The following is a 26,038-nucleotide window of genomic DNA, read 5'->3' on the forward strand; positions in this document are numbered from 1 at the left end:
GGATAAATTTGCAACGTCCCCTAAAGGCAAGAAGTTGTTCGTCCACTGTCACATATTCGCTAGAATTGTAAAGTTTGTAACAGTTCCTGATAAAAAAGATTCCATATATAGCTAATAGGCGCTAATTTATCAGTTGCCAACCTCACAGGCCGAGTTCTCTTTTCATCAAAACGAATGCATCTCCGAATAGCCTCAAATCTATCTACGGACACATTACCATGTCAGGCAGAATCCACACTCTTCCCAGCAACAGCCATCGACCAATAGTCTTATTTATGACCAATAGTCATAAAGCCTGAGTCATAAATTCTTCCCCAACAACAGTACAGACAAAAAGACTGAGGAGTACATGTAAACCAAAGCAGGCCTCAAAGGCCCCAGGTACGTGAATCTGGGGTAGTCACAAAAAAAGTGTTGCTATACGAGATGCCTATAACATAAAAATATATGAACAACTGGATATTACTAACAACTATATACCTGAGGATTACCTTGAGTTTCAAAATTCTAACTAATGTAGTTTTACAGATAATAGAAAACAAGTAACCTAGCAGGCCTGCGAGGCCCCAGGTACGCGTTCTAGGGTTTTAACACACCCAGAGATCAAGAGGAAAAAAGAGACAAAACAGAGCACAGAAAAAAAAATGGTTCAGAACTTTCTTTTCCTTCTTTTGAGATGCATTTAATTCATTTTTGGCCACTTGTACTGTTATGATCTGGTGGTTTAGGAGCAACATGGGAAAAGCTCTGAAGGAGGTAGTATCTGTACTGACCGCAAACCCTGAACCTAGCAGCGCAACTAGAAATAGCCGTGGGGGGTACCTGACACTCCCTAGACCCCTCGGCACAGCCTAAGATCTAACTTCCCCTAAAGATGGAAACAGGAAACCTATCTTGCCTCAGAGAAAATCCCCAAAGGAAAGATAGCCCCCCACAAATATTGACGGTGAGAGGAGGGGAAAATAACATACGCAGAAATGAAATCAGATTTTAGCATAGGAGGCCATACTAGCTAGATAGATAGGACAGGAAAGGATACTGTGCGGTCAGTATTAAAACTACAAAAAATCCACACAGAGTTTACAAAAATCTCCACACCTGACTAAAGGTGTGGAGGGTAAATCTGCTTCCCAGAGCTTCCAGCTAACAGAAATAATCCATACTGACAAGCTGGACAAAACATAGAATGCACAGAACAATAAGTCCACAACATGTGGACTGAAATGAGCAAAGCCAGGACTTATCTTTGCTGAACTGGTCAGGAAATCAGGGAAATCCAAGCAGAGATGTGAATCCAGCCAGGAAACATTGACAAGTGGCACTGGCTGAAGAGAAGAGCCAGGAATAAAAGCCGAGCAGAAAGACAATTAGTGGAAGCAGCTGCAGACTACTAAATCCAAGGAGCAGCCATACCACTTAAAACCACTGGAGGGAGCCCAAGAGCAGAACTCACAAAAGTACCACTTACAATCACCGGAGGGAGCCCAAGAGCAGAACTCACAAAAGTGCCACTTACAACCACCGGAGGGAGCCCAAGAGCGGAATTCACAACATGACACTGCGCACGGTAGACACAGGAACATTCAGGTCTTTGGAGATGGACTTGTAGCCTTGAGATTGCTCATGCTTCCTCACAATTTGGTTTCTCAAATCCTCAGACAGTTATTTGGTCTTCTTTCTTTTCTCCATGCTCAATGTGGTACACACAAGGACACAGGACAGAGGTTGAGTAAACTTTAATCCATGTCAACTGGCTGCAAGTGTGATTTAGTTATTGCCAACACCTGTTGAGTGCCACAGGTAAGATACAAGTGCTGTTAATTACCTAAATTAGAGAAGCATCACATGATTTTTCGAACAGAGCCAATACTTTTGTCCACCCCCTTTTTTATGTTTGGTGTGGAATTATATCCAATTTGGCTTTAGGACAATTCTTTTTGTGTTTTTTCATTTAAGACAAATTAAATGAAGATAATAATACCAAATAATTTGCGTTTGCAATCATTTTCAGGAAGAAAATGAGTATTATCTGACAGAATTGCAGGGGTGTCAATACTTTTGGCCATGACTGTATGTTACATGTTAAAAAATAAAAAATAAACATACTCACCTTCGGAGGGAGCCCTTGTAGTCATGTCGCCTGTGTGCGGTGCACTCAGCAGCATCCAGTCCCAGGGTTGGTAGCGCAGGACCCGTGATGACGTCGCAGTCACATGACCGTGACGTCATGGCAGGTCTGTTGTGAATTCTGTTGTCGGGCTCCCTCCTGTGGTCATGAATTAAATTATTTTTAACATTAGATCTTTTTACTATTGATGCCGCATAGGCAGCATGAATAGTAAAAAGATGGGGACACACAGGGTTAATAGCAACGGTAACGGAGTGAGTTACCCAAGGCATAACGTGGTCCGTTACCGCCGGCATTAACCCTGTGTGAGCGGTGACTGGAGGGGAGTATGGAGCGGGCGCCGGGCAGTGACTGCGGGGAGTAAGGAGCGGCCATTTTTCCGCCGGACTGTGCCCGTCGCTGATTGGTCGTGGCTGTTTTGCCACGACCAATCAGCGACTTGGATTTCCATGACAGACAGAGGCCGCGACCAATGAATATCTGTGACAGAAAGACAGACAGACAGGCGTAAGTGACCCTTAGACAATTATATAGTAAATTGTTTTTTCAAAACATTATATACAGTATGTAAAATAGGGGGCAGGTCACTGAGGGATCAGTGACCTGTCATAAGCCAAACAGATGCATATGTAAGCAGAGCGCCACATAAAGCCCCGCCCACAGCCCCTCCACAGGCCCACCCCAAAGCATGAGAATCTCTTTAACTGAAAACTACAAATAAAGATTAAACAGCAACCACAAGATGGATTTCATCACCCACGTAACAACTTAATCAGTATGACGGTGCCAACCTGATAGTGTCTGTAGTTTACTGAGCATAATCCTCCTGACAGGTTCTCTTTAAGCTAGTTCACAATAGGAGCCACAGCTTTTGTCATGAACAAGTGGTATCGGAAATTTTAAAGTTATATGATCTGTCCATTTATAGGTTCTTGTAGAGTGGAAACAGAAGTATGAAGAGAGTCAGGCTGAACTGGAAGCTTCTCAGAAAGAGGCTCGCACCTTGAGCACTGAGATCTTTAAGATGAAGAATTCTTATGAAGAAACACTGGAACAAACTGAGACCTTGAGACGTGAAAACAAGAACTTACAACGTATGTCTATTTCATAAAGACCAAAACTACAGACCTAATCATGCATTTCTATTAGTTACATTTTTAAAAGTGTAATACAATATTAAAATCAACCGTAAATGTCAGCTACATAAGGATGTTCTCCATTGTGGTGTCCACTCTTTAGACTTTATATTCCTAAAGAGAGGAAATTGCCATGGTTCTCCTTAAATGTCTGGTCAAAGGTGATTTGGTTGGTACTTTAACTTGTCAGTAGAGTTGCCTGTATACTTTCTATGCAAAACACCTATTCTTTTTTTTATTCAGAGGAAATCTCAGACCTGACAGAGCAGATTGGGGACACTGCAAAATCAATAAATGAACTAGAAAAGGCTAGAAAGCAGATTGAACAGGAAAGGAATGATCTTCAAGCTGCTCTAGAAGAAGCTGAGGTCTGAAAATTTGAATTTTCCCCCTATGTTATAATATATTTTATTTCTGCAGTCAAGATTTTTTAAAGCTAAGGATTATTCCCAACATTGAAAGTTATCACCTATCCACAGTGTAAATGATAACATTCTGATCAGTGAGAGCCCAACCGCTTTATTTGGCTATCTCTGCCAAATGAATGAAGCAGCATGGCCATGTCATTATTCAAATGAGGGTGAATGATCAGATAAATGATAAAAAAAAAGTTAGAGGGAACCGGTCACCCCCAAAATCGATGGTGAGGTAAGCCCACCAGCATCAGGGGCTTATCTACAGCATTCTGTAATGCTGTAGATAAGCCCCCGAGGTATACTGAAAGATGAGAAAAAGGTTAGATTATACTCACCCAGGGGCGGTCCCGCTGCGGTTCGGTCCAGTGGGCGTCGCGGTCCGGTCCGGGGCCTCCCATCTAATTACATGACGTCCTCTTCTTGTATTCATGCTGAGCTCCAGCGCAGGCGTACTTAATCTGCCCTGTTGAGGGCAGAGCAAAGTACGGCCTCTCTGACCTTTCCCGGCGCCTGCGCACTGCAGTACTTTGCTCTGCCCTCAACAGGGCAGACAAAGTACGCCTGCGCTGGAGCTGCAGCGTGAATACAAGAAGAGGACGTCATCGTAAGAAGATGGGAGGCGCCGGACCTGACAGCGACACCCACCGCAGTGGGACCGCCTCTGGGTGAGTATAATCTATAACCTCTTTTTCTTATCTTTCAGGTTACATCGGGGGCTTATCTACAGCATTACAGAATGCTGTAGATAAGCCCCTGATGACGGTGGGCTTAGCTCATCGTCGATTTTGGGGGTGACAGGTTCCCTTTAAGGGTCAGTTCTGCTCTTCTCACTTCTGCATTGTGAAGTGAGTCGGGCAGGTGATTTTATATCTATTGATACTAGTCAGGGTGTGTGTGTAATCTTCAGGTATCGCTGCATTCACTCTGCTGATCACGCACAGTTGCACTGGTCATAGATGTAAGTTACACCTATTACCATTATTGCTCACTAACAAGCACATTTGGCCAATTGGACAAGCTAGAAGCCTCTACTGTGTCTTCTACAGAGAATTTAACAGGTAAAAATTCAGAATCCTGTTTATCCCACAAACAACACGCATCAACTATCCACAAGGGTAGAATGGTAATAAATATGGGATTGTTGGGCTATATACCGATCATGAGAAGAAAGGGCCTTATTGTCACGCTGCAGCTCTTCAGGTAAATGGAAACTCCACTAGATGGCAGGAGCGTGGAGAGAGGGCTGAAATCCTTCTCAGAGCAGGCCAGCAGAACTGCAGCAAGGCTACCACCAGGTGGCATCACAATAGTCAAACAAGCCGGGTAGAAACCAGAGAGTAGCATAGTACCAAGGGGAGCTCCAAACAGAGAGACAGAGGGGCACCAAAAGGTGAGTACTGGTCCGTAGCAGAAGTACAAGAAGGAAGAGACAGAATTAGGTCAGAGGCAAAGCAGAGTCGAGTACCCGGGAATCCAAACACACAGGGAAACACAGTCAGAGTGGGAAGAGAGGAATGAACAGACACGGGCAAAGACAGCTAAATGCAGCAGGACAAATCTGGGTTTTAACAGAGCCAGCTACACACGCCATAGGCAGGAAATATACCTGACACTGCCTGCAGGATGCAGCGCGGAGAAATAGTAGACCTGACACCTGAACGAGGCAGAGAGGCAGAGAAAGGTAACCCCTGACATGACCAAACAGGGGAAAGGAGAGACAAGACCCAAAACCCGGTCTGGATCATGACACTTAAGCCCCTTGCAGCTGAGGTGGTAGGACTCAAGCTTGGCCATTGTTCCATGTACTGTCTATAGGAGCGGTAATCATGATTGCACACTACCACTAGCACAGTCCCACTCAAGGGAATAAAGAGTAGATCAGTCATGGTAGTGTGCAATGAATAGCGCTCTTAAAAGGCAGTATAAGAGCGGGAATCATGATTGCACACTACCACTAGCATAGACCCACTCAAGTGAATAAGGCTACTTTCACACTTGCGTCGGTATGGGTCCGTCGCTATGCGTCGGGCCGACGTACCGATGCACATTGTGAAATTTGTGTACGATGTGGGCAGTGGATGCAGTTTTTCAACGAATCCGCTGCCTATTCTGAAGTCCAGGGAGGAGGGGGCAGAGTTTCGGCCGCACATGCGCAATAGAAAATGGCGGACGTGATGGACACAAAAACGTTACATTGAATGTTTTTTTGTGATGACTGTCCGCCAAAACACGACGGATCCGTCACACGATGGACGCGACATGTGGCCATCCGTCTCGATCCGTTGCTAATACAAGTCTATGGGCAAAAAACGCATCCTGCGAGCACATTTGTGTAGGTCACACATACACCAACTGCTATATTCAAGCAGGACTTTATTTTTGGAACCGATCGTGATCGCAGAGGTTGGATCTCCATGGATCATACTTTATCACCTATATTGTATATAGATGATAAATATTTTCTGCATATCCCTTTAAAGGGAACCTGTCATCCCCCAAATCGAAGATGAGCTAAGCCCACCGGCATCAGGGGCTTATCTACAGCATTCTGTAATGCTGTAGATAAGTCCTCAATGTATCCTGAAAGATGAGAAAAAGAGGTTATATTATACTAACCTGGGGGGGGGCGGTTCGGTCCAATGGGCGTCGCAGTCTGGTCCACGGCCTCCCATCTTCATAGGATGACGTCCTCTTCTTGTCTTCATGCTGCGGCTCCAGCTCCAACGTACTTTGTCTGCCCTGTTGAGGGCAGAGCAAAGTACTGCAGTGCGCAGGCGCCGGGCCTCTCTGACCTTTCCCGGCACCTGCGCACTGCAGTACTTTACTCTGCCCTCAACAGGGCAGATTAAGTAAGCCTGCACCAAAGCTCAGCATGAATACAAGAAGAGGACGTCATTGTAAGAAGATGGGAGGCCCCGGACCGCGACGCCCACTGGACCGAACTGCAGCGGGACCGCCCCTGAGTGAGTATAATCTAACCTCTTTTTCTCATCTTTCAGGATACATCGGGGGCTTATCTACAGCATTGCAGAATGCTGTAGATAAGACCCTGATGCCGGTGGGCTTACCTCATCTTCCATTTTGCCGGTGACAGGTTCCCTTTAAAAGGCATACATTGCATGATTTGCCCCATAGACATTATGTAGTTGGTGGATCTACTGAAATGTATGCTTACTATTACTTTTATAATTACATCTTCAAAGGGCTCACTTGAACACGAAGAATCGAAGATCTTGCGTGTCCACCTTGAGCTCAACCAGCTGAAATCAGAAATAGAAAGAAAGAATGCAGAGAAGGATGAGGAAATTGAGCAGCTTAAGAAGAACGGACAAAGAGGTATAGACACCATGCAGAGCACATTGGATTCTGAAATCAGAAGTAGGAATGAAGCTCTGAGGCTTAAGAAGAAGATGGAAGGAGACCTGAATGAAATGGAGATCCAACTAAGCCATGCCAATCGACAGGCTGCAGAGGCACAGAAGCAACTAAAAATTGTCCAAGGGCAACTGAAGGTCATTTTATCATTTAAATGCTATACAATTAAAGTTGTACTTGGCCAATCTCATATCTAGCAATTTAACATTGTTTTTTTCCTGACAGGATGGTCAGCTGCTATTTGATGATACCTTGAGAGGACAGGAAGATTTGAAAGAACAGCTTTCCGTGATTGAACGTAGAAGCAATTTGCAACAAACCGAAATTGAGGAGTCCAGGGCCACTCTAGAACAGACAGAGAGATCACGCAAATTGGCAGAACAGGAACTTCAGGACGCCAGTGAACGTCTTCAGCTTCTCCACTCACAGGTGTGATCTTCAGCTGATGATCACTGAAAGTGCCTACAGCCAACCATAATGTATTTGTTGTGTGAATGGCCAGTGAATGTATCAAGATCATGAAAAATATTAGATAACAACCTATTTTGTTTAGAACACCAGCCTTATTACTACCAAGAAGAAGCTTGAAAATGACATCGGTCAGCTCCAGAATGAAATTGAAGAGGCTTTTCAGGAATCTAGAAATGCTGATGAAAAGGCTAAGAAAGCCATCACAGATGTACCGTAACTTTCCTATTTCATTCTATCACTAAGCATTAATCTATTTGATGATTGAACAGATACATTCTTATTAATTTGTTTTAAGGCTGCTCTCATGGCAGAAGAGTTAAAGAAGGAGCAGGACACGAGTGCTCATCTGGAAAGAATGAAAAAGAACCTGGATCAGACAGTGAAGGATCTACAGCACCGTCTAGATGAAGCTGAACAGCTGGCACTTAAGGGTGGCAAGAAGCAGCTTCAGAAACTGGAAGCCAGGGTGAACACACTGTATACAGCAATTGAAATAATGTTGATTTCATAGTTGTGAGGGTTAGAGTAAGCTCAGTTTCACAAATCTGAGATTTACAGTCCGCCTTTAGACCCAAACTCATCAGCATCATAGGCATACAGTATATGAGTTTGGGCCAGGAGAACCGTGGTTGGTTCAGACACTGCTGTCTGTACCTGGAATGTGCATGTGGGACAGGTGAAACCAGTTTAACACATGTATTTACAGGTCCGTGAATTGGAAAATGAGTTGGAGAATGAACAGAAACGAGGTATTGAGACTTTCAAAGGTGTTCGAAAATATGAGATGAAAGTGAAGGAATTGACCTACCAGGTTAGATACCGGTTTTTTATCTTTTTATTGAAGTTTTCCATAACAATAACCATAGATGGCAATTCAAATTGCAATAACAGTAGCAAAAAAGAGAAATCATCATAATGCCAAGTATCCCTCCCCCACTCCCACCTATCCCTTCTCTGCGTGCAGCTCTCTATTATATTGTATTAAGGAATTGGCGAACGTCCACTTACTCGTAGAAGATACCATTGAGTGTTTTCAAAATGAGATCTCAGTTTATCTCTAATCTTTGTGGAAAGTAATGGGATAAATAAAGACCAAGTGGTCAAGAATCTTCTCGACATTCTTTCCTTGCTAGTCAGCGCATCTAGCTAGTCCATTTTGAAAAGAAACATGATTTTTGTGTAAATTAGAGATTGTGGTGGTATATTTGGGCTTAACCAATTATGTAATATGATTTTTCTAGTGGTCGAGGCCCAAATCATCAAAGTACCGTATATACTCGAGTATAAGCCGACCCGAGAATAAGCCGACCCCCCTAATTTTGCCACAAAAAACTGGGAAAACTTATTGACTCGAGTATAAGCCTAGGGTAGGAAATGCAGCAGCTACCTGTGAATTTCAAAAATAAAAATAGATGGTCCATACCGTTCATTATTGCCCCATAGATGCTCCATATAAAGCTGTGCCACATATAATGCTCTGCACCGTTCATTATGGCCCCATAGATGCTCCATATAAAGCTGTGCCCCATATATAATGCTCTGCACCGTTCATGGCCCCACAGATGCTCCATATAAAGCTGTGCCATATAGAAAGCTCTGCACCGTTCATTATGGCCCCATAGATGCTCCATATAAAGCTGTGCCATATATAATGCTCTGCACCGTTCATTATGGCCCCATAGATGCTCCATATAAAGCTGTGCCCCACATATAATGCTCTGCACCGTTCATTATGGCCCCATAGATGCTCCTTATAAAGCTGTGCCATATAGAAAGCTCTGCACCGTTGATTATGGCCCCATAGATGCTCCTTATAAAGCTGTGCCATATAGAATGCTCTGCACCGTTGATTATGGCCCTATAGATGCTCCTTATAAAGCTGTGCCATATAGAATGCTCTGCACCGCTGATTATGGCCCCATAGATACTCCTTATAAAGCTGTGCCCCATATAGAATGCGCTGCACCGTTCATTATGGCCCCATATAAAGCTGTGCCCCACATAGAATGCTCTGCACCGTTGATTATGGCACCATAGATGCTCCTTATATAGCTGTGCCCCATATAGAATGCTCTGCACCGTTGATTATGGCCCCATAGATGCTCCTTATAAAGCTGTGCCCCATATAGAATGCTCTGCACCGTTGATTATGGCCCCATAGATGCTCCTTATAAAGCTGCGCCCCATATAGAATGCTCTGCACCGTTCATTATGGCCCTATAGATGCTCCTTATCAAGCTGTGCCATATAGAATGCTGCTGCTGCTGCAATAAAAAAAAAATCACATACTCACCTCTCTTCGCTCAGGACGCCGGCGCTTTCAATATTTACCTGCTCCTCGTGCGGCTCCGTCTCCAGCACTGACGCTCAGCTAGAGGGCGCGCACTGACTACGTCACCGCGCCCTCTAACCTGAGCGTCACTGCCAGAGGACGCTAGAGACGGAGAAGCACCGGAGCGAGGAGCAGGTAAATATCGCGCAGCGCTCCCCTCCCCGTATACTTACCTGCTCCAGGCGTGGTCCCTGCAGTCCCGGCTTCTCCTGGCGCTGCATCTTCTTGCTTTATTGAGCGGTCACAGTTACCGCTCATTTTCAGTCATGAATATGCGGCTCCACCTCTATGGGAGGTGGAGCCACATATTCATTTCTGTAATGAGCGGTATAAGTGGGAAGGAGATCCCACACATCTCCTGTAGCTACGTGTGTATGGTTCCCCAAAGTCCCCGTACTCTTGAGCAACCCCACAAGTGATTAAATAAATCAGTATTTCATGTTTTGCATTTAGAGCATGAATAAGAAGTTGAGGGAGACATTTTAGATTGGACATATGGGGTGATGTAAGCTCTATGCAGAAGCAATAGTGCCATATCAGTGTAGCTGCTGTATGATATAAATTTCCTTTTTGTTACTGTGGCATCCAAAAATTCACTAGCCTATAGGCCCAAAATATCTTTTGACCATCTTGTTGGTCCCATGTTTTTTCCTTCCCATGACCAAGTTCTGCAAAGCATGAGATACATGCTACTGGTAGAAGCTACCTGTAGTCTGGCATTTCTAAGAAAACCATCCAAAATGTTCCCCCTAGCCCCTGTAACCCCACTCGGTAAGCATTTTTGAACTAGACTACGTGCCTGACGGAAGAGAAAGGGGTTATTAACAAATAATGGGAAGCGTTGAGATGCTACTTCAAAAGAAAGCATGGAGAAACTAATATCCAGCAGATCAATTACTAGAGTGCAACCTTGGTCTGCAAGGGTTTTATAATACAAGGTGGAGTACTGTTTAAAAAACTATGATTACCGAAAAAAGGTTCAAATGGAGATAACTTGGAAGGTAATTTACAAATCTTCCTACACCGCTTCCAAGTCATTATTGCTTGCCACAGTGTTGGGTGTTCTTGGATTTCGGCAGGGAGTTCCTCGTGCTTAGGTGTAACATAGCAGTCAATGAGATATGTGGGCAAAGTTGTTGTTCCAAACTTACGAAATGTGAAATCCCCCGTATCCAGTCTATAGTGTACCTAAGATTCGCTGCCAAATTATATCTATTTATGTCTGGGAAATTAATCTCACCCTCTGCCCTTGATGCTTGTAATTTTGACAGCCCTATTCGTGTCCTACTTGTATCGCCTCGCACAAATTTCCAAAAGGCTGTATTTAAAAATTTTAGATCTGCCTGAGATATTAATAGAGGAAGGGTCTGAAAAACATACATTCGTTTAGGAAACGCTACCATTTTGATAAGATGGCATCAACCTAAGAAAGATAGTGTGAAATGTTTCCAGGAATTTAAGAGATTGATCAGTGATTATATTAGTGGTCTATAACTGATCCTATATAGAATTGAAGGATCTGCAGGAAGTTGCATGCCTAAATATTTAATAGATTCCTGGCTCCAGTGAAATGGAAACATAGGGTCAGACAACCTCCCCGATCTGAAGAGTGCCAAAGCCTCAGATTTATTGTAATTGATTTTGAAACCCGAACATTTACCAAATTCCCCCAACATCTACATAATAGCTGGAACTGCTTGGACGGGATTGGCGATAAACAAAAGAATGTCATCAGCAAAAGCTGAGATTTTAACTGAGGTGGTCCCAACCTGTATGCCCTCAAACACTGTCAGATCTTGGAGGGTTCTTAGGAGTGGATCAAGAGCTAAATTGAATAACAGGGGAGACAGTGGGACAACCCTGACGTGTACCAGGCCGAATCTCAAAGGGTAATGATAAGACATTATTTATGTACAGCCTGGACACCGAGTCCCTATAAATTGCTCTAACAGCAAAGAGATACCCTTTTTATTCAGATGCCTCAAGTATTTGGTCCACGTTAATTAACTAACCTATTAATCTATCTGAATATTACTTTTATGCATTACTATTATTCACCCAGACTGAAGAAGACAGAAAGAATAATCTGAGACTACAAGACTTGGTCGACAAGTTACAGTTAAAAGTTAAAGCCTATAAGAAACAGGTTGAAGAATCTGTAAGTTAACATCCTTGTAAATATATTAGTCCTTGTTAATGAAGGTTGAGTGAATGTGACTGAAAAGAGAAGGAAAAATAATACTCTAGTCATTAGCTTATGCAAAAGTATTTTTTTCAGCTTTGATTTCAGCACTTTGGGGTAGGCCTCTTCTATAGACAGCTCTAGCAAAAATTAAGAGACCACTACAAAATGTTCAGTTTGTCTGATTTTTCTCTTTATAGGTATAGTTTTGAGTACAATTTAAATTGTTCATTTATTCTATAAACTTCTGACAACATGTCTCCGAATTTCCAAGCAATACATTTTGTATACTTTTTCTGGAAAGGAGAAATGGTAAAAATTAAAAAACAAACAAAAATATTGCTTTCAGACCTCAAATAATGCAAAGAAAACATAATCATTTAGAAACAACAATACTAATGTTTAATGTCTTGGCATGCTTTCCACCAGTCTTTCACACTGTTTCTGGTGCAAAAATGTAAGCAGTTCTTCTTTGTTTGATGGCTTGTGACTATCCATCATCCTCTTGATTACATTCCAGAGGTTTTCAATGGGGTTCAGGTCTGGAGATTGGGCTGTCCATGACAGGGTATTTATGTGGTGGTCTCTTAATTTTTGGACAAAGCCTAAGGGTCATTATAACAACTTATTCTCAATGTTTGTTCAGGAAGAACAAGCAAATGCTCTTCTGAGTCGCTTTAGGAAAGCTCAACATGAGCTTGAAGAGGCGGAAGAAAGAGCTGACATTGCCGAGTCCCAAGTGAATAAGCTGAGGGCCAAGAGCCGTGATGTTGGTGGGAAGGTAAGACAATGACAACATCGTTTTATCTGCCATGTGAATCTACATTGTATATTTTGTTTGTATTGATAGCATCTTTCAGATTAATTCTACTCCCCATGGGGGTGCTAACAATATACTAAAGGTACCGTCACATTTAGCGACGCTGCAGCGATCTAGACAACGATCCCGATCGCTGCAGCGTCGCTGTGTGGTCGCTGGAGAGCTGTCACACAGACAGCTCTCCAGCGACCAACGATGCCGGTCCCTGGGTAACCAGGGTAAACATCGGGTTACTAAGCGCAGGGCCGCGCTTAGTAACCCGATGTTTACCCTGGTTACCAGCGTAAACGTAAAAAAAAAACCACTACATACTTACATTCCGGTGTCTGTCCCCCGGCGCTGTGCTTCTCTGCACTGACTGTGAGCGCCAGCCGGAAAGCAGAGCGGTGACGTCACCGCTGTGTTCTGCTTTCCGGCTGGCCGGCTCTCACAGTGCAGAGAAGCACAGCGCCGGAGGACAGACACCGGAATGTAAGTATGTAGTGTTTTTTTTTTTACGTTTACGCTGGTAACCAGGGTAAACATCGGGTTACTAAGCGCGGCCCTGCGCTTATTAACCCGATGTTTACCCTGGTTACCAGTGAAGACATGGCTGAATCGGCGTCACACACGCCGATTCAGCGATGTCTGCGGGAGTCCTGCGACAAAATAAAGTTCTGGACTTTCTGCTCCGACCAACGATGGCACAGCAGGATCCTGATCGCTGCTGCCTGTCAAACTGAACGATATCGCTAGCCAGGACGCTGCAACGTCACGGATCGCTAGCGATATCGTTCAGTGTGAAGGTACCTTTACCTATCTCAAAGAGGCAAACACTAGAGCCAACTATCAAACAAAGAATCACGAAGCACATGTATATTATGGGGCTGAGAGTAATATAGTAAAGCTCTCCCACTTATATTAACCAGATACACTGGTTTACCAGGGCTACTCCAACAATCACGTATAACAACAAGAAAACGGAGTAGAAAAATCCCAAACAACATAGTAAAATTTCAATAGCTTTATTAAATGCAAGTATACAAAAATTCTATGATCAAAGAATAAAATTTACAATTATGCACCGTAACAGATTGAAAATAAGGAGAGTACTCCAGCAGTACTGGTGTATATGGGGAGCGGAATATGTGTCCGGGGGCAAGAAAAATGCCAGCAGTCAGGAACCTTTCATACTATCCCATTTAATCAGGGTTGATTCCTGCAACCATCCCCGCTGTCCAGGAATAGTACCTCATGGAGTAAATGCTAATGCATAAATCAATGAGTGCTAACCACTATATGCTTACCCATATGGTAATCGGACCGCTCACCCACTGTGCACCAGGAACCCCTTGACGCACGTTTCGCCGCCAAGCTTTTTCAAAAGGGGATGGTGATCGGATGTTCAGATGCCATAATATACACGCTAAACCGGAAATGCCGCTGGGTTCCGGCGCATGCGCACCGGGGTCCGGGCTCCACAACACCAGCGGCCGTCACAGACGTGCGAGCATGGGGCGGAAGTCCGCCGTGTGACGTCATGACATGCGCACACGTCGATTAGCAGACGGCCGCCGGTGGAGTGGAGGAAACCAGACCCAAGGAGCGCACGCGCACCCAAAGCGGCCATTTAAATGAAGGCCACTAGTGGCGGCCATATTGTCAGAGACCTAAATATTAGGGTTGAGCGAAACGGGTCGAACATTTTCAAAAGTCGCCGACTTTTGGCTAAGTCGGGGTTTCATGAAACCCGATCCGACCCCTGTGCGGGGTCGGCCATGCGGTACGCGACTTTCGCGCCAAAGTCGCGTTTCAATGACGCGAAAAGCGCCATTTCTCAGCCAATGAAGGTAAACGCAGAGTGTGGGCAGCGTGATGACATAGGTCCTGGTCCCCACCATCTTAGAGAAGGGCATTGCAGTGATTGGCTTGCTGTCTGCGACGTCACAGGGGCTATAAAGAGGCGTTCCCGCCGACCGCCATCTTACTGCTGCTGATCTGAGCTTAGGGAGAGGTTGCTGCCGCTTTGTCAGAAGCAGGGATAGCGTTAGGCAGGGTCCATTAACCACAAAACCGCTTGTGCTGCAGCGATTTGCACTGTCCAACACCACCCTCGGTGTGCAGGGACAGTGGAAGTTTTTTTTTTTTTTTTTTTCCCCTCAGCGCTGTAGCTCATTGGGCTGCCCTAGAAGGCTCCCTGATAGCTGCATTGCTGTGTGTACGCCGCTGTGCAAACCAACTGCTTTTTTCAAAGCACAAATCCTCTTGTTCCTTCCTTTCTGCACAGCTATCTTTTTTGTTTGTCCACACTTTTTATTTCATTTGTGCATCAGTCCACTCCTTATTGCTGCCTGCCATACCTGGCTGAGATTACTGCAGGCAGGGAGATAGTAGCTGCCTGCCATACCTGGCTGAGATTACTGCAGGCAGGGAGATAGTAATTGTAGGACATTCCCTGTTTTTTTTTTTGTTTTTTTTTTGGTGGGAGATTAAGATTGGCAATTTGGCATTTCTGCTAGAGTGCCATCCCTGTGTGTGCCATCTCTCTCACATAGTGGGCCATAGAAAGCCTTTTCATTTTTCTGTATTTTTTTTTGTGGGGTGTATAAATTCTCCCTGATAAAAATACAGTGGGAGATTAATATTGGCCTTTGGGCTTGTGTGCCAGTCCTGAGTGTGCCATCTCTCTCACAAATAGTGGGCCATAGAAAGCCTATTTTATTTTTTTTGGGGTTTTATAAATTCTCCCTGAAAAAAAGGGAGATTAATATTGGCCTCTGGGCTTGTGTGCCAGTCCTGAGCGTGCCATCTGTGCCAGCCCTGAGCGTGCCATCTCTCTCACAAATAGTGGGCCATAGAAAGCCTATTTATTTTTTTTTTTGGTTTTATAAATTCTCCCTGAAAAAAAGGGAGATTAATATTGGCCTCTGGGCTTGTGTGCCAGTCCTGAGCGTGCCATCTGTGCCAGCCCTGAGCGTGCCATCTCTCTCACAAATAGTGGGCCATAGAAAGCCTATTTAATTTTTTTTTTTGTTTTATAAATTTTCCCTGAAAAAAGGGAGATTAATATTGGCCTCTGGGCTTGTGTGCCAGTCCTGAGCGTGCCATCTGTGCCAGCCCTGAGCGTGCCATCTCTCTCACAAATAGTGGGCCATAGAAAGCCTATTTAATTTTTTTTTTTGTTTTATAAATTTTCCCTGAAAAAAGGGAGATTAATATTGGCCTCTGGGCTTGTGTGCCAGTTGTGAGCGTGCCATCTGTGCCAGTCCTGAGCGTGCCATCTCTCTCACAAATAGTGGGCCATAGAAAGCCTATTTAAATTTTTTTTTGGTTTTATAAATTCTCCCAGAAAAAAAGGGAGATTAATATTGGCCTCTGGGCTTCTGTGCCAGTCCTGAGCGTGCCATCTGTGCCAGTCCTGAGCGTCCCATCTCTCTCACAAATAGTGGGCCATAGAAAGCCTATTTTATTTTTTTTGGGGGTTTTATAAATTCTCCCTGAAAAAAAGGGAGATTAATATTGGCCTCTGGGCTTGTGTGCCAGTCCTGAGCGTGCCATCTGTGCCAGCCCTGAGCGTGCCATCTCTCTCACAAATAGTGGGCCATAGAAAGCCTATTTATTTTTTTTTTTTGTTTTATAAATTTTCCCTGAAAAAAGGGAGATTAATATTGGCCTCTGGGCTTGTGTGCCAGTTGTGAGCGTGCCATCTGTGCCAGTCCTGAGCGTGCCATCTCTCTCACAAATAGTGGGCCATAGAAAGCCTATTTAAATTTTTTTTTGGTTTTATAAATTCTACCAGAAAAAAAGGGAGATTAATATTGGCCTCTGGGCTTCTGTGCCAGTCCTGAGCGTGCCATCTGTGCCAGTCCTGAGCGTCCCATCTCTCTCACAAATAGTGGGCCATAGAAAGCCTATTTTTTTTTTTTTTTGGGTTTTAGAAATTCTCCCTGGAAAAAAAAAGGGAGATTAATATTGCCCTTTGGGCTTGTGTGCCAGTACTAAGCGTTCCATCTCTCTCTCTCTCTCTCTCAGTCAGTGGGCCATAGAACGCCTATTTTTGGTTTTATTTGTTTTCTAAATTCTCCCTGAAAAAATCATTTTATTTTATTTGGTTTCTAAATTCTTCCTGATAAAATCACATTTTTTTTATTATTTTTTTTTCTAAAGTCTCCCTGAAAAAAAAAAAAAAAAAACAGTGGGAGATTAATATTGGCCTTTCTGCTTGTGTGCCAGTCTTGACTCCTGGGTGCGTCATCTCTCAGTCAGTGGGCCATAGAACGCCTATTTTTGGTTTTATTTGTTTTATAAATTCTCCCAGAAAAAAATCATTTTATTTTATTTGGTTTCTAAATTCTTCCTGATAAAATCACATTTTTTTTATTATTTTTTTTTCTAAAGTCTCCCTGAAAAAAAAAAAAAAAAACAGTGGGAGATTAATATTGGCCTTTCTGCTTGTGTGCCAGTCTTGACTCCTGGGTGCGTCATCTCTCAGTCAGTGGGCCATAGAACGCCTATTTTTGGTTTTATTTGTTTTCTAAATTCTCCCTGAAAAAATCATTTTATTTTATTTGGTTTCTAAATTCTTCCTGATAAAATCACATTTTTTTTATTATTTTTTTTTCTAAAGTCTCCCTGAAAAAAAAAAAAAAAAACAGTGGGAGATTAATATTGGCCTTTCTGCTTGTGTGCCAGTCTTGACTCCTGGGTGCGTCATCTCTCAGTCAGTGGGCCATAGAACGCCTATTTTTGGTTTTATTTGTTTTATAAATTCTCCCAGAAAAAATCATTTTATTTTATTTGGTTTCTAAATTCTTCCTGATAAAATCATATTTTTTTTATTATTTTTTTTTCTAAAGTCTCCCTGAAAAAAAAAAAAAAAAAACAACCAAAAAAAACAGTGGGAGATTAATATTGGCCTTTCTGCTTGTGTGCCAGTCTTGACTCCTGGGTGTGCCATCTCTCTCTCTCTCTCTCTCTCTCTCTCTCTCTCTCTCTCCAATTGTGGTCCATAGAAAGCCTATATTTTTTTTCCTTGATTTGGGTTCTAAAATCTACCAGAGAAAATAACTACATCAATCATTGGTAGAAAAATATTGGCCTCTGGGTTTGTGTGCCACTCCTGACTCCTGTGTGCGTCATCTCTCAGTCAGTGGGCCATAGAACGCCTATTTTTGTTTTTATTTGTTTTATAAATTCTCCCTGAAAAAATCATTTTATTTTATTTGGTTTCTAAATTCTTCCTGATAAAATCATATTTTTTTTATTATTTTTTTTTCTAAAGTCTCCCTGAAAAAAAAAAAAAAAAAAAAAAAAACAGTGGGAGATTAATATTGGCCTTTCTGCTTGTGTGCCAGTCTTGACTCCTGGGTGTGCCATCTCTCTCTCTCTCCAATTGTGGTCCATAGAAAGCCTACATTTTTTTTCCTTGATTTGGGTTCCAAAATCTACCAGAGAAAATAACTCCATCAATCATTGGTAGAAAAATATTGGCCTCTGGGCTTGTGTGCCACTCCTGATTCCTGTGTGCGTCATCTCTCACTCAGTGGCCCATAGAAAGCATATAGTTTGTTACATTTGTTTTCTAAATTCTCCCTGCAAAAATCTTTTTTTTTTTTTTGGGGGGGTTTCTAAAGTGTTCCTGAAAAAAATAAAAATAAAAAAAAAATAATAGTGTGACATTAATATTAACATTTGTGCTTCAGTGACAGTCCTGCGTGTGGGGCATCTCTCTAATTTGCAGCCACCAAAAAAAGAGTGTGTAACATTGGGCCTGATTTTCGCTGTGGTCTCACCAACCTGTAAAGGGGTAGCTAAATCATACTGAAGTTATAGCTCACCGTGTAAGTTGTGTGACTGCAACAAATAACGTTAGTTTGGTTACGTTTTTAAAACAATGAGGAAGTCTAGTGGAAGAGGTCGTGGCCGGGGGCGTTCATTGTCAGCTGGTAATGAGGGTAGTGGTAGTGGTGGAGCATCAGGTGGTCGTGGGGGAAAAAATATTGCACCTAAGTCTGGAGCTGTGGAGCCAGGTTCGTCGTCCGGCTACACAAGGCCTCGAACGCTCCCTTTTCTGGGATTAGGAAAACCGCTTTTAAAGCCGGAGCAGCAAGAGCAAGTTTTGGCTTATCTTGCTGACTCAGCCTCTAGCTCTTTTGCCTCATCTCGTGAAACTGGTAAAAGTAAAAGCAGCGCGTCGTTAGTGGATGTTCACGGTCAGGGACAAGTCACTTCCTTGTCCTCTTCAGCAAAAACAACAACAGAGAAGAATGCAGCAGGCGACACAACGGGTTACTCCATGGAGCTCTTTACACATACCGTCCCTGGCTTAGAAAGTGAAGCAGTTAACAGTCCATGCCCATTACAAATTGAATCTGACATGGAGTGCACTGACGCACAGCCACAGCCAGACTACTATGCTGGTCCTTTGACTCAGACCACAACATTGCCCTCGCAGGGTGCTGATCAAGAATCAGACCCTGATGAGACTATGTTGCCCCATCACGAACGCTATACCACCGAACGACACGGTGACACAGACGAAGTTGCGCAGGAGGTACAAGAAGAGTTATTAGATGACCCAGTTCTTGACCCCGATTGGCAGCCATTGGGGGAACAGGGTGCAGGCGGCAGCAGTTCTGAAGCAGAGGAGGAGGAGGGGCCGCAGCAGGCATCAACATCGCCACAGGATCCATCTGCCGGGCCCGTATCTTGCCCAAAACGCGTGGCAAAGCCAAAACCTGGTGGAGGACAGCGTGGCCATCCGGTTAAAGCTCAGTCTGCAATGCCTGAAAAGGTATCCGATGCTAGAAAGAGTGCAGTCTGGCATTTTTTTAAACAACATCCAATTGATCAGCGCAAAGTCATCTGTCAAAAATGTTCTACTTCCTTAAGCAGAGGTCAGAATCTGAAAAGTCTCAATACTAGTTGCATGCATAGACATTTAACCACCATGCATTTGAAAGCTTGGACTAACTACCAAACGTCCCTTAAGGTTGTTGCACCCTCGGCCAATGAAGCTAGTCATCAACGCAACATCCCTTCCGGCAGTGTAGGACCACCATTTAGCGCACCACCTGCTGTATCTGTGCAGGTATCTTTGCCAGGCCAAAGCAGTCAGGGTCAGGGAATCACCAGTTTCGTAGTAGGAAACACTGCATCTAGGGCACCGGCGGCAACAATACCATCTCCCACCGTCTCTCAGTCTGCCATGTCCACCGGCACCCCCGCTAGTTCCACGATCTCCAGCTCTCCAGTCCAGCTCACCCTACATGAGACTATGGTTAGAAAAAGGAAATACTTAGCCTCGCATCCGCGTACACAGGGTTTGAACGCCCACATAGCTAGACTAATCTCGTTAGAGATGATGCCCTACCGGTTAGTTGAAAGCGAAGCTTTCAAAGACCTGATGGACTACGCTGTACCACGCTACGAGCTACCCAGTCGACACTTTTTTTCCAGAAAAGCCATCCCAGCCCTCCACCAGCATGTTAAAGAGCGCATCGTCCATGCACTCAGGCAATCTGTGAGCACAAAGGTGCACCTGACAACAGATGCATGGACCAGTAGGCATGGCCAGGGACGTTACGTGTCCATCACGGCACACTGGGTAAATGTGGTGGATTCAGGGTCCACAGGGGACAGCAAGTTTGGGACAGTTCTGCCTAGCCCACGGTCTAGTAAACAGTTGTCTGTAGCCGTTCGCACCCCCTCCTCCTCCTCCTCCTCGTCCTCCTGCAGAAGCAAGAGCTCGTCCACAGACCGCAGTCGCACAAACACTCCATCCGCACCTGCCACTGTTGCACACCAGGTCTCCCATTATGGGGCAGCTACTGGCATACGTCAGCAGGCTGTATTGGCTATGAAGTGTTTGGGCGACAATAGACACACCGCGGAAGTTCTGTCCGAGTTCTTGCAGCAAGAAACGCAGTCGTGGCTGGGCACTGTAGATCTTGAGGCAGGCAAGGTAGTGAGTGATAACGGAAGGAATTTCATGGCTGCCATCTCCCTTTCCCAACTGAAACACATTCCTTGCCTGGCTCACACCTTAAACCTGGTGGTGCAGTGCTTCCTGAAAAGTTATCCGGGGTTATCCGACCTGCTCCTCAAAGTGCGTGGACTTTGCGCACATATCCGCCGTTCGCCTGTACACTCCAGCCGTATGCAGACCTATCAGCGTTCTTTGAACCTTCCCCAGCATCGCCTAATCATAGACGTTGCAACAAGGTGGAACTCAACACTGCACATGCTTCAGAGACTGTGCGAACAGAGGCGGGCTGTTATGTTTTTGTGGGAGGATACACATACACGGGCAGGCAGTAGGATGGCAGACATGGAGTTGTCAGGTGTGCAGTGGTCGAAGATTCAAGACATGTGTCAAGTCCTTCAGTGTTTTGAGGAATGCACACGGCTGGTTAGTGCAGACAACGCCATAATAAGCATGAGCATCCCCCTAATGCGTCTGCTGATGCAAAGTTTGACGCACATAAAGGATCAGGCGTCTGCACCAGAGGAAGAGGAAAGCCTTGATGACAGTCAGCGATTGTCTGGTCAGGGCAGTGTACATGACGAGGTACCGGGCGAAGAGGAGGTGGAGGATGAGGAGGATGATGGGGATGAGTATATTTTTAATGAGGAAGCTTTCCCGGGGGCACGGGAAATTGGTGGCGTGGCAAGGCCGGGTTCTGGTTTTTTGAGGGACACAAGTGACGTAGATTTGCCTGCAACTGCCCCTCAACCAAGCACAACCGCAGATTTGACAACGGGAACTTTGGCCCACATGGCGGATTATGCCTTGCGTATCCTCAAAAGGGACACACGCATTACAAAAATGATGAACGATGACGATTACTGGTTGGCCTGCCTCCTTGATCCTCGCTATAAAGGCAAATTGCAAAATATTATGCCACATGAGAACTTGGAACTAATATTAGCAACAAAACAATCAACTCTTGTTGACCGTTTGCTTCTGGCATTCCCTGCACACAGCGCCCGTGATCGTTCTCACACGAGCTCCAGGGGCCAGCAGACCAGAGGTGTTAGAGGGGCAGAAATCAGAAGTGGCGTTGGCCAGAGGGGTTTTCTGACCAGGTTGTGGAGTGATTTTTCTATGACCGCAGACAGGACAGGTACTGCAGCATCAATTCAAAGTGACAGGAGACAACATTTGTCCAGTATGGTTACAAACTATTTTTCATCCCTTATCGACGTTCTCCCTCAACCGTCATTCCCATTTGATTACTGGGCATCCAAATTAGACACCTGGCCAGAATTGGCAGAATATGCATTGCAGGAGCTTGCTTGCCCGGCAGCTAGTGTCCTATCAGAAAGAGTATTCAGTGCTGCAGGTTCAATACTAACAGAAAAAAGGACTCGTCTGGCTACCCAAAATGTAGATGATCTAACCTTCATTAAAATGAACCACAACTGGATTTCAAAATCTTTTGCCCCACCCTGCCCGGCTGACACCTAGCTTTCCTATGAAAAGGTCTTGCCTGTGGACTATTCTGAATGACTTTTCCAATCTCGTAATTTTCTTCACCTGATTGTCCAGCATACGACATGTTTCCACCTCACGAAATGGCCAAACTCCCCACACGGGGCCGTGCTATCGCCACTTTGCGCTTGGACCCTTGAGAGTGCTGTTTGTCTGAAGAGGTGGGTGTGGCCGCTTTTGGTCGACGGCACTGCCACTGGGTCCCTCATAGTACAATAAAGTGTCTCTGGCGGTGGTGGTGCGCACCCAACGTCAGACACACCGTTGTAATATGAGGGGCCCTGTGCCTGTAACGCCGGCCACAAGACAGTTCCCCCCCCCAGCTCAAACAGTGCTCTACCACTAGCAAAATTATCTCTCACAGCTTCACCAATGTGTAGTCTAGGCGCTGACATCCTTCAATGCCTGGCACTGACAATACCATTGTTTTGACATTTTTGTTATGTTAGGCCTTCGAAGCCTGTCTGCGGTCCCTTCTTTCTACAACTACTACACTGACCAGGCCACTGCTGGCCGTGTTACCCTGGAACCAATTTAAAAGTGCCTACAGTCAGCCCAATTTTGTTATGTTAGGCCTTCGAAGACTGTCTGCCGTCACTCCTTCCACTAGACTTCCACTGACCATACACTGCTGCCCATGTACCCCTGGAACCAATTTAAAGTGCCTACAGCCAGCCCAATTTTGTTATGTTAGGCCTTGGAAGCCTGTCTGCGGTCACTCCTTCCACTAGACTTCCACTGACCAGACCACTGCTGCCCGTGTACCCCTGGAGCCAATTTAAAAGTGCCTACAGCCAGCCCAAGTTTGTTATGTTAGGCCTTGGAAGCCTGTCTGCGGTCACTCCTTCCACTAGGCCTCCACTGACCACACCACTGCTGCCCGTGTACCCCTGGAACCAATTTAAAAGTGCCTACAGCCAGCCCAAGTTTGTTATGTTAGGCCTTCGAAGCCTGTCTGCGGTCCATTCTTTCAACTACTACTACACTGACCAGGTCACTGCTGCCCGTGTACCCCTGGAACCAATTTAAAAGTGCCTACAGCCAGCCCAAGTTTGTTATGTTAGGCCTTGGAAGCCTGTCTGCGGTCACTCCTTCCACTAGACTTCCACTGACCAGACCACTGCTGCCCGTGTACCCCTGGAACCAATTTAAAAGTGCCTACAGCCAGCCCAAGTTTGTTATGTTAGGCCTTGGAAGCCTGTCTGCGGTCACTCCTTCCACTAGGCCTCCACTGACCACACCACTGCTGTCCGTGTACCCCTGGAACCAATTTAAAATTGCCTACAGCCATGTGTTATTATTTTAGGCCTTCGATGCCTGTCTGCGGTCACTCCTTCCACTAGGCCTCCACTGACCACACCACTGCTGTCCGTGTACCCCTGGAACCAATTTAAAATTGCCTACAGCCAGCCCAATTTTTTTATTTTAGGCCTTCGATGCCTGTCTGCGGTCCATTCTTTCAACTACTACTACACTGACCAGGTCACTGCTGCCCGTGTACCCCTGGAACCAATTTAAAATTGCCTACAGCCATGTGTTATTATTTTAGGCCTTCGATGCCTGTCTGCGGTCACTCCTTCCACTAGGCCTCCACTGACCACACCACTGCTGTCCGTGTACCCCTGGAACCAATTTAAAATTGCCTACAGCCATGTGTTATTATTTTAGGCCTTCGATGCCTGTCTGCGGTCACTCCTTCCACTAGGCCTCCACTGAGCACACCACTGCTGTCCGTGTACCCCTGGAACCAATTTAAAATTGCCTACAGCCAGCCCAATTTTTTTATTTTAGGCCTTCGATGCCTGTCTGCGGTCCATTCTTTCAACTACTACTACACTGACCAGGTCACTGCTGCCCGTGTACCCCTGGAACCAATTTAAAATTGCCTACAGCCATGTGTTATTATTTTAGGCCTTCGATGCCTGTCTGCGGTCACTCCTTCCACTAGGCCTCCACTGACCACACCACTGCTGCCCGTGTACCCCTGGAACCAATTTAAAATTGCCTACAGCCAGCCCAATTTTTTTATTTTAGGCCTTCGATGCCTGTCTGCGGTCCATTCTTTCAACTACTACTACACTGACCAGGTCACTGCTGCCCGTGTACCCCTGGAACCAATTTAAAATTGCCTACAGCCATGTGTTATTATTTTAGGCCTTCGATGCCTGTCTGCGGTCACTCCTTCCACTAGGCCTCCACTGACCACACCACTGCTGTCCGTGTACCCCTGGAACCAATTTAAAATTGCCTACAGCCATGTGTTATTATTTTAGGCCTTCGATGCCTGTCTGCGGTCACTCCTTCCACTAGGCCTCCACTGAGCACACCACTGCTGTCCGTGTACCCCTGGAACCAATTTAAAATTGCCTACAGCCAGCCCAATTTTTTTATTTTAGGCCTTCGATGCCTGTCTGCGGTCCATTCTTTCAACTACTACTACACTGACCAGGTCACTGCTGCCCGTGTACCCCTGGAACCAATTTAAAATTGCCTACAGCCATGTGTTATTATTTTAGGCCTTCGATGCCTGTCTGCGGTCACTCCTTCCACTAGGCCTCCACTGACCACACCACTGCTGTCCGTGTACCCCTGGAACCAATTTAAAATTGCCTACAGCCATGTGTTTTTATTTTAGGCCTTCGATGCCTGTCTGCGGTCCATTCTTTCAACTACTACTACACTGACCAGGGCACTGCTGGCCGTGTACCCCTGGAACCAACATCAGAAAATATAAAAATAAGTATTTTGCTTATAAAAAAGAAAATACTGGTGAGATATCAAATGCAGACATTTTAACATTAAAAACAAACACACAACTAAAATCTGGTACAGTACTAAAAATGGCCACCAGCTACAATTACTTTCTCCTGCAAGTAGTTAACTGAAAGTTTTTTTAAATTGAAAACACACATATGGCATCCACCGAGTGTTGTCCTGTCGCGTCTTCTTTATATTATTGCCGAGAAGATGCAAAATAATGAAAATAATAAAATCATTAATTACCAAAATAATAGAGAAAGTCAACACCACATTGCAAATAAACATTCATTCCAAATAAAGAAGCAGGGCGCGTCCGAGGGTGAGTATATACCTAATAAGAATCTAATCACCCTCGGACGCGCAATGCTTATTTCCAACAGCCTTCCTTCCTAAGAATCAGCCCTTCCGTCGTGTAGAGAGACGTTGTGTTACACTCCAAGGTGTTCCCCAGGTTGCCTTTCCTGAGCTTCGATCTTCCGGCTCTCGTTTAGTAGTTCTTGGAAACTACACTGCATTAGGCCTTCAAATTGGGTATGGGGTGTAGAGAGAGGGTGTGTTACACTCCAAGGTGTTCCCCAGGTTGCCTTTCCTGAGCTTCGATATTCCGGCTCTCGTTTAGTAGTTGTTGGAAACTACACTGCATTAGGCCTTCAAATTGGGTATGGGGTGTAGAGAGAGGGTGTGTTACACTCCAAGGTGTTCCCCAGGTTGCCTTTCCTGAGCTTCGAAATTCCGGCTCTCGTTTAGTAGTTGTTGGAAACTACACTGCATTAGGCCTACAAATTTGGTATGGGGGAAACATTGGCGCATCTGCGGTCCCTCCTTCCTCTAGGCCTCCACTGACCTGTCTACTGCTGCCCGTGTTCCCCTGGAACCAATTTTAAATTGCCTACAGGCAGCCCAATTTATTATGTTAGGGCTTCGAAGCCTGTCTGCGGTCCCTCCT

At 44.9% G+C, this 26,038-nt stretch overlaps 1 protein-coding gene across 1 annotated transcript in view; it reads left to right on the forward strand.

The window, feature by feature from the left end:
- Nucleotides 1-26,038, forward strand: part of LOC138662597 (myosin-4-like) — a 145,786-nt gene that overhangs the window by 113,600 nt on the left and 6,148 nt on the right. The window contains exons 30-38 of the mRNA XM_069748410.1: nt 3,057-3,222; nt 3,508-3,632; nt 6,884-7,192; nt 7,281-7,484; nt 7,609-7,734; nt 7,822-7,992; nt 8,233-8,337; nt 11,921-12,016; nt 12,687-12,821. Of these exons, the coding sequence (XP_069604511.1) occupies nt 3,057-3,222; nt 3,508-3,632; nt 6,884-7,192; nt 7,281-7,484; nt 7,609-7,734; nt 7,822-7,992; nt 8,233-8,337; nt 11,921-12,016; nt 12,687-12,821 (1,437 nt within the window). The remainder of the gene's footprint in view (nt 1-3,056; nt 3,223-3,507; nt 3,633-6,883; nt 7,193-7,280; nt 7,485-7,608; nt 7,735-7,821; nt 7,993-8,232; nt 8,338-11,920; nt 12,017-12,686; nt 12,822-26,038) is intronic.

The sequence above is a fragment of the Ranitomeya imitator genome, chromosome 2, assembly GCF_032444005.1.
Source record: "Ranitomeya imitator isolate aRanImi1 chromosome 2, aRanImi1.pri, whole genome shotgun sequence".
In the NCBI taxonomy this organism is placed as follows: Eukaryota; Metazoa; Chordata; class Amphibia; order Anura; family Dendrobatidae; genus Ranitomeya; species Ranitomeya imitator.